The following is an 8214-nucleotide window of genomic DNA, read 5'->3' as shown; positions in this document are numbered from 1 at the left end:
TGTAGTATTCAAATAAATTCACTCTTATCGTTAAACTTTTGTTCAATTAATCCCTTAGCTTCATTAGAACAAGGGATATATTTGAATCGAAGGTTAATAAAGAGGGAAAATTTGTTCGAATAATATAACAAAGGTTATACATAAACTACTATTTTTCAAAATTAAAAAGTAAATTACCATTTCCCTTGAATTTAATATAGCAACACAGTAACCGGTAAGTTATTACCGGTTCAAATTCTATTTCTAGTTTCTACTTGTAGGACTTTCCAGGTTGTGGTTCGATTTCAATAATGGTCAGATAAGTGCACGGTTTGTCCTCCAAATGGACTGGTTTTTAATTTTTGTTCTTCAAAATCCAACATATGTCTATAGGGAAATAAGTGTTTAAGGCTGCGAGCATAACTTGTAGATATTATAATGCAAAATTTATATATAGGCATAAATTTAATTTTAAAGGACGAAAATTAAAGACCATCCTATTTGAAAGGCAAAATTAAAGGGGAAATCTACATGACGTGGCAAACTACTACTACTAATTATGTTTAGTAGCTATACTTACTTCCAATAGCTAATAGTTGTATGTTAATGACACTTATTAGCTATTAAGGTAAATTAAGCTGAACACATGTGTGTATCCCAACCCTTTAAGTCAAATACTCTTTCCTCTCTCTCTCTCTCTCTCTCTCTAACATTTGGTTCTCTCTTCCTCTCCATCTTCTCCGGCGAGTCTAATAGTTTCCGCCGTCGCCTTCGCTGTCGAATCTGTATGGTGGGAGTGATGGTGGCTCAGATCTGCCCAACGAGATGGGTAGAAGTGGACGAGGGTTGTTGGTGGCGGTCAGATCTGTATGGTGGCGGTTTGACCCATCTTGTCGATCGTTGGAGGGTTGTTGGTGGCAGTGGTTGGAGGAAGAGGTGGAGGCATCGGGCAGATCTGAGCCACCGCCGTCTCTCTAATCTTCGGCGACTGGTAAATACATTGTATTTTTCAAATCTGACTGGAAAATGCAATGTATTTTATTTCTTTTTAGGGTGTATTTTATTTCTGTATTCAGTATTTGAGTGTATTCGAAGATCTTTTTGCATACAAATAAATACACTGAATTTAAAGTGTATTTTATTTCTTGTATCTCAAATTCGAGTGTATTTATTTCTTTTTGGGGTGTATTTTATTTCATGTATTCAGTATTTGAGTGTATTCGTTAATTTTTAGCGCAAAATTCAATGTTTGGGCTTTGAGGATGTATTTTGAAGTTTTTATTTTTTATTTTTTATGTATACAACTGATTATTAAATATAATAAAGTGAATATAATGTAAAAACAGCTACAAATGAATACAGTTGAGTTGAATACATCTGACTTGAATACAACTTAGTTGAATACATCTGACTTGAATACATCGATATTTGACTTGAATACAGCGAAATCTGAACTTGGATACAACGAAATCTGACTCAATCGAATTTTGAATACAATCTACTGTAGCGCGTGAATATAATCTACTGTAGCTATAAAATGTAATTAGCTAAAGCGTAGCTATACCAAATTTTTAACCCTCAAAATGTAGTCATTTAGGTAAGTTGTCCAGGTTAAAGACCAGCACAAAATAGGACAAAAGGGCAAATGACCCAATAATGGTGTCATTACGTCCTTTTATTTTTCGCTACCCGTTCTTTTTCAACAAGTTAGACAAAAAACGGCACCGTTTTGTTTGTATTATTATATTATTTTTTAAACATAAAATTCTTTAACGTATTTGGGAATATTTTTTAAGAAAATCCCTAATAATAATCAAAAACATGTGTCCCTTTGCTGGCTTTGGAACCCACCGCCCTAACCCCACCGTCACCGTTACCGTCACCGCTGCTGTTCGCCGCCGGTAACTTTTCACGACAGCAAAGGTTAATACTTCGATTCTCTCTACTTTTTTCCTCTTTTTGTTTCTCAGAGGGCCAAACTGAACTTTGTTGAAAAATCCTGCAATTATCTAGTAGTCTTTTAAAGGGCCGAATTCTAGTATTCTATATTCTTAGTTTTCTATTATTATATAATTGTTGTCTCTTATGCTTCAGTTTTCTTACTATCCTCCTCTTGTTGTTGTTGTTACCGTGTACGTTTTCATAATTGCTTTGTTTTCTGCTTTACTTGAGCCGAGGGCCGAATTCTAATGGGAGAAATTCTCAGTGAAATGAGACCAGGAGGTCACGGATTCGAGCCGTGAAAACAGCCTCTTGTAGAAAAAATACAGGGTAAGCCTGCGTGTACAATATGACCCTTGTGGTCTAGCCCTTCCCGGACCCCGCGCATAATGGGAGCTTAGTGCACCGTGCTGCCCCCTTTTTTTTCCCTTCTTAGAGACTGAAAAGGAGAGGAAAAGAGATGGAGATAATGGAAGAAAGTAAAATTTCGACAAAAATAAATAGGGCGGGAAAAGAACTTAGAAATTCTGTCCCTAGTGAGAGAAATGGCGCAGATATATCAATTATGTGGAATTTCATTTGTGTAAAGCAACCTTTATCATGCTTCCCTGTATGGTACACATTTCATTTTACTGTGGAAGTTAATGGAAATGTTATGCTCTCACTTAAACTAATTCTGCAGTAATGGAACAAAATTTTTTTTTTATTTTGTTCGTCCACAGTATTCGTGTGTTTCCTGTTAAAATGTGTTGCTCAAATAGTTGCTAACTACTTGTGCATTTTAGTTTATAATATCTAATGAGGCTACTGTAAAAGACAATCTTGTCGAGTACAATTATAACGATGTATTCGAGTTGTGCTTTTGCTAGTAGAAATTTGTTTGTTGGCTATTTCACATGTTTACTTCGTTATATTAGAATCCGCTTGATAAAAATCCTGGCTTTGGGGCTACGCCACTGCTGCACTACTTGGTATTAAAATATAACTAATTTCTGCTTTGAAGTACCTATTAAGAAAGTCATTCAAATATTAAATTTCCTATAAACTTCTTGTTTTTAACACAATTAGCCGAGTCCATCTTTGTTTAAGTCTATGTATGTTTCTTCGGTTGCCTTAAAAATTCTGCTATTTCTTTCAAGCCATACAATCCATCAAATGGCTTGAGGAATTGTATTCCAAGTCTTTTGTGACTTCTTGCAGAACCCCTCTTTGTCCCAGCATTGCAGTAACCCAAAAATGGATTTTGGCATGGTCCAAGATATGCCAAGTATCGCCAAAAACATGCACCAAGGGAATCTGTTTTGTTATAGTCCAAAGCTATGTTGCTATGCAGCTGAAACAAAAGACATAATATTTCCACTTCCACTCATTTAAGTTCCTTCTAAAAAAGATATTCCAGCCTTGCGTTGAATAATATTCAGCCATTACCCCATTGTTCAGTGAAGAGAAACTGTAGATATCAAACAATTGATCTTTTAGAGGACCGTTACCCGTCCATGCATCTTCCCAGAACCTTATTTACCCTCCATTTCCAAATGAAGCCCATATATGTCTCAAATTTGTTTCAACACCCTCTAATATGCTTTCAGATTCCAGTACCATGAGGTGTTGTCGATACTTTGGTACACGATTGATTCTCAAGAGAGTTTTTGCACCAAGGTTCTCCTCTAAAGTTCATTGTCCTCCTTGTTGAATCTCTTATGTCATTTCAATTATAAGCTTTCATTATGCCTCCTCAAGTTCTTGATTCCCAAACCTCTTATTCTTTTATCGTTAATACTGTCTTCCAATTAACAAGCGAGTGAGCTTGTTGGTTGCCTTTCCAGGGGAAGTCTCTCCTCTATTTGTCCATGCGCTTCAAAATGGAGGATGGTGCCTGAATTTTAGATTCTTAACTTGCAGATTTTTTTTTTTTTGGCAATTAACAGTCATTTTATTAATTACCAAGTGCAAGAAATACAAACCCAGAGCCAAGCCACCAGCTTGCTCTCTAAATGTTACCTACAGAACAAAGAAACCAAAAAAACTCGTACTTGCAGATTTTGTACTAGTTAAGAGAAGCAATTAAGGAACTAAAATACTAAAGAACAAAGAGGAAGAGATAATTAATTCAGAGAAGAAAAAATACTTTGCTTTTAGAAAATCATCTCTCAATAATCGACCAATGGTCATAGTGAAATAGACGAGAGAGAATACCTATAATCTAAATTTTTGAGTGAAGTTAGAACTTTTTAGATAAAGTTGGAGCAAATTATGCTTCACGCATGTTTAAAAAAATCAGATCTGCAATTGACACTATAATTTCCTTGCAGGATGATAACAATGGGATAATTAACCTTAAGTATAGAGTTTGGTAACCACATCTAAGTTGTAGGTGCTAGTTACCAAATATAATATTAATGTTTGGTTCCTTTTTTTTTTTTTTGGGTTAAAACCTGATTTTCTCTGAAACCAATCCAATTGACAGAAAAGAATCCATATTTATATCTTTTCTTGTTAGAGGGGTTACCACACGTTAAACTAACAAAGAAATTAGTGTTAACTAACGTGATAATGACATGGCAAGTACTTGCGATGGTACCAACGCGACTTGGAAGTTTCCCCTATATAGCACATATCGCCTTTCATTCTGTCCTTTTTCCTAATGTAATCCTTTTCTATGAAGAAAACTGGACCTTAAATCACAAGAGTAGCCCTAAAGATGGCAATGTATTTCACAAATAATTTCTGTCTCCCCTCATTAAGAGTTTTTAATACAGGTACGAAGAGAAGAATATAAGTAAAAAAAAAAAAAAAAAGCCAAAAAAAGAAGAAAGAGGTTACCTATTAAACTGTTTTCCTTCTTTTTTTATTTTTTTTTATTTTTTATTTTGTTTTAAAATGGTAATGTAGAAACCGTTTTCCTTTCTTATTTTTTGTTTTATTTTTTCTTTCCTTGTTTGTGTCTATCTCTATGTAAACTAAATGACTCTTTCCTTTGACAAAACAATAACTGACGCCGCCACTTGCTGAGCATGCAAATTCGAGCAGGATTTACCTATGTACGTTGATAGTGTCATGAATTTTTAATTTTCAATGTATTTTAACACGAGGTTACACACCTTTCTTTTTTCAGGTTACTTAAAAATATTATGGATGGTTACCTACAATTATCTCTTAATTGACTCGATAGATTACAAAATCCAGTCTTATCGATAGATTTCAAAATCCAGTCTTAGGTACCTAGTGTGCTCTGCCACCGCTTCTTATATACTTGGAATCTTCATAACTATGAAGCCACAGAGTGAAGATTCAGAAAGTCAGAGTTACTGGTTTGTCTGAGAGCTTTTGAGTTTCTTTTCAAGGTATGTTCAATTCTCAGCTTCTTTTCCTTTTTCGGGCCACCAGTTACATTTTTGAAGTAATCTATGTGTGACGTGAGTACCAATGTGCTTCTACACACACGAACAAGCACATTTTTAAACTTATATGTGTAGATTCTAATGCTTTAGATCTGCTTGTTTTTGAGTTTTGAGCATTTTATTTTATCTTTTGAACTATATGGAATTCATTGATAGATTTATGACATCCTCAATTTTCTATTTGAAACTCTAGAGGAAATGGCATAACAAAAGGAATATAGGGTTTTGAGTGAGTGGTGTAAATTCCGCTGCACCAAGTCTTCATTTGTGATAAGGGATACAAAATTTAGTACCATTGTCATAAAGGTACAATCAGCTCCCGATAGCAAAAACATGTTTACCAGGGTAGCATGTTCTTTAATACTAATTTTTTTCATTTTTTTTTTGTCCATATCATGTGGGATTTTGGATTCGGCAGTTTGGTTTTCGTTTGTTTATTTTTCTTATTTGAAAAGTTCATTAAACAATTTTATATAAAAATAAAGAATTTCTAATCATAAATGAAGTGTATGCATGTCTGGTTTGATGGACTTTTCGTGCTTTTTCTTTCTCTTTTCTTGAAGCAATGGCCTCCAACGATGAGCCTCAGGAAAATGAGGCAGTCGAAAAACGCTCAGAAATTGACAGAGTTGAAAAATCCACCAACCAAGTGGGCGAAAGTTCTGTTGTCTTGCCGCGTGTTGTACGTATTTACATGCCGGATAGTGACGCCACAGACTCGTCTAGTGACGAGGAGGAGAAGCTTGAAGGAGGGAAGTCCGAGCGACATCAAAGGACGTGCATAAAGGAAATCATCATTGAAAATGGAAAGACCAGGGTCATTTCCAAGAAGACGTCCAAAGAGAAGAAAGTTATAAAGCTGCTGCAAGAAAATGTGAAGAAGCACAAGGGAGTTAGACAACGAAAATGGGGAAAATGGGCAACAGAGATTCGAGATACAAGAAACAAAACTCGACTTTGGTTGGGCACTTTTGACACTGCTGAAGAAGCTGCTTTGGCTTATAACAAGGCAGCTACTGAAATAAGAGGTAGGTGCTAATGCTTTCTTGGAGTCAGCAGTTTTGTTTTCGTTTGTTTAATTCCTTTTTTATCTGAATTTCCTTCTAAAAGTTTCTGAAGTGATGGGGTACGATCACCTCATATTGATATTCATTAAACAATTTTGATAAAAAATAAAGAGAGAATTTTCTTATCATATAGTATTAAGTAAATGAATGTCCGGTCTGATGGACTTTTCATGTTTTTTTTTTGTTCTCTTTTTATGAAGCAATGGCCTCCAAGGAAGAGCTTCAGGAAAAAGAGGGAGTCAAAAGAACCCCAGAAATTGACGCAGTTGAAAAATCCACCAATCAAGTGGGCAAAATTTTCTTGCCGAGTATTGTACGTATGCACGTGCCGGACCATGACACCACGGACGACTCGTCTAGCGACGAGGCCGAGAAGGTTGAAGAAGAGAAGTCTGAGGGACATGAAAGGACGTGTGTAAAGGAAATCATCACTAAGAATGGAAAGACCAAGGTCATTTCAAAGAAGACGTCCAAAGAGAAGAAAGACTTAAATCTTCTGCAAGAAAATGCGAATAAGTACAGGGGAGTTAGACGGCGAAAATGGGGCAAGTGGGCAGCAGAGATTCGAGATACAAGAAAGAAAACTCGGGTTTGGTTGGGAACTTTTGACACCGCTATAGAAGCTGCTTTGGCTTATGACAAGGCAGCCATTGAAATAAGAGGTGCTAATGCTTTGACAAACATCCTCAAGCCACCACCGAAGAAGATCAACCACATCAAAATCAACTTCATCGTGCCACCGCTCAGGGAGACAGAAGGCGGATCCATAGCTTAGTTAAACATGATGGGTTCAACCTACCATAGGCAGATCCATTGTGCCTTTGAAATTATGAGCTCAAAAGTTGATATTTGTTGAACTTTTAGTAGTTTTTCACATATACATCGATGTACCATGTGAAGAATACTAGGTTCATTTGAACCCATTAACCAAAGGCTGCATCCGCCTCTGGGGAGATCAACTTCTTCAGGCCAACATCTTTATCCACCGTTGATGCCAGGTCTTGAAAATGTTTTACTGTTTAGTTGTACATTATCTGAAGTGTCAGACTTGGCTAGTTTCCAACTAATTGGGATGGTCTTAAAGCATGTACAGTGGTATGGTAATGCTTTTTAAATTTGTTGCCTGTCTTGATGTAGAGGAAGGAAACTGCAGGTTGCTTCTGTTAACTGCTTATACTTCATTTTGGAAGTTTCTCTTTTTGACTGTGCATTCAGATATTTGAATTTGTGATGTCCTTAAATGTTTCTTTAGACATTTTAAGTCAACTTAAATTCATTAAGCATCACCATGATGAATATTGTTACTGTGTCGAGGGAAATAGTAACTAATTACCATAGTTGTTATATATATTGATATCTCCAATGACTGAGTCCTCCATAGTCTTTACTGGTGCTGCTTTCGGATGCATCCTATATATGTCAGCTTCTCCACAAAGATAAGCTCTTCATTTTGATGATCACTCAAAAAGGTAATAGTTTTGAGGCCATTCCATTGCTATTCCCATTCAATCGTTTCTGGAATGGGATACACTATTTTAACTTGTAATGGAGGTTTAGGTCCTATACCCACCCTCCAAAATGTATTTTCCTTTTGAATCAAATAAACACGGTAGGAGTCCATGCCAAAATCCACCACCACGGGAGGTAAATACTTTCGGGTGTATGGCTTCGATAAGAAAAAAAGAAGTTATCTGTATATAATAACAAAAGCGTGCATTAAATGCACAACGAGTAGCATGTACGTTTTACTATTTATTACTCCCTTCGGATCAAAAAAAGAGTCCACTTAGCATTTCTTGAATAAAAAAAAGAGTCCACTTAGCAAA

At 35.9% G+C, this 8214-nt stretch overlaps 1 protein-coding gene across 1 annotated transcript; it reads left to right on the top strand.

The window, feature by feature from the left end:
* Positions 1-1746: 1746 nt before the first annotated feature.
* LOC132626406 (ethylene-responsive transcription factor CRF6-like) lies at positions 1747-7596 on the top strand. Its single transcript, XM_060341266.1, has 4 exons — positions 1747-1902; positions 5036-5264; positions 5885-6349; positions 6589-7596. The coding sequence occupies exons 3-4, from the start codon at positions 5887-5889 to the stop codon at positions 7161-7163; spliced, it is 1038 nt and encodes a 345-aa protein (XP_060197249.1). The 5' UTR covers positions 1747-1902; positions 5036-5264; positions 5885-5886; the 3' UTR covers positions 7164-7596.
* The last annotated feature ends 618 nt before the right edge of the window (positions 7597-8214 follow it).

Source organism: Lycium barbarum, chromosome 2 (genome assembly GCF_019175385.1).
Source record: "Lycium barbarum isolate Lr01 chromosome 2, ASM1917538v2, whole genome shotgun sequence".
Classification (NCBI taxonomy): Eukaryota; Viridiplantae; Streptophyta; class Magnoliopsida; order Solanales; family Solanaceae; genus Lycium; species Lycium barbarum.
This window is presented reverse-complemented; position numbering and strand designations above follow the sequence as displayed.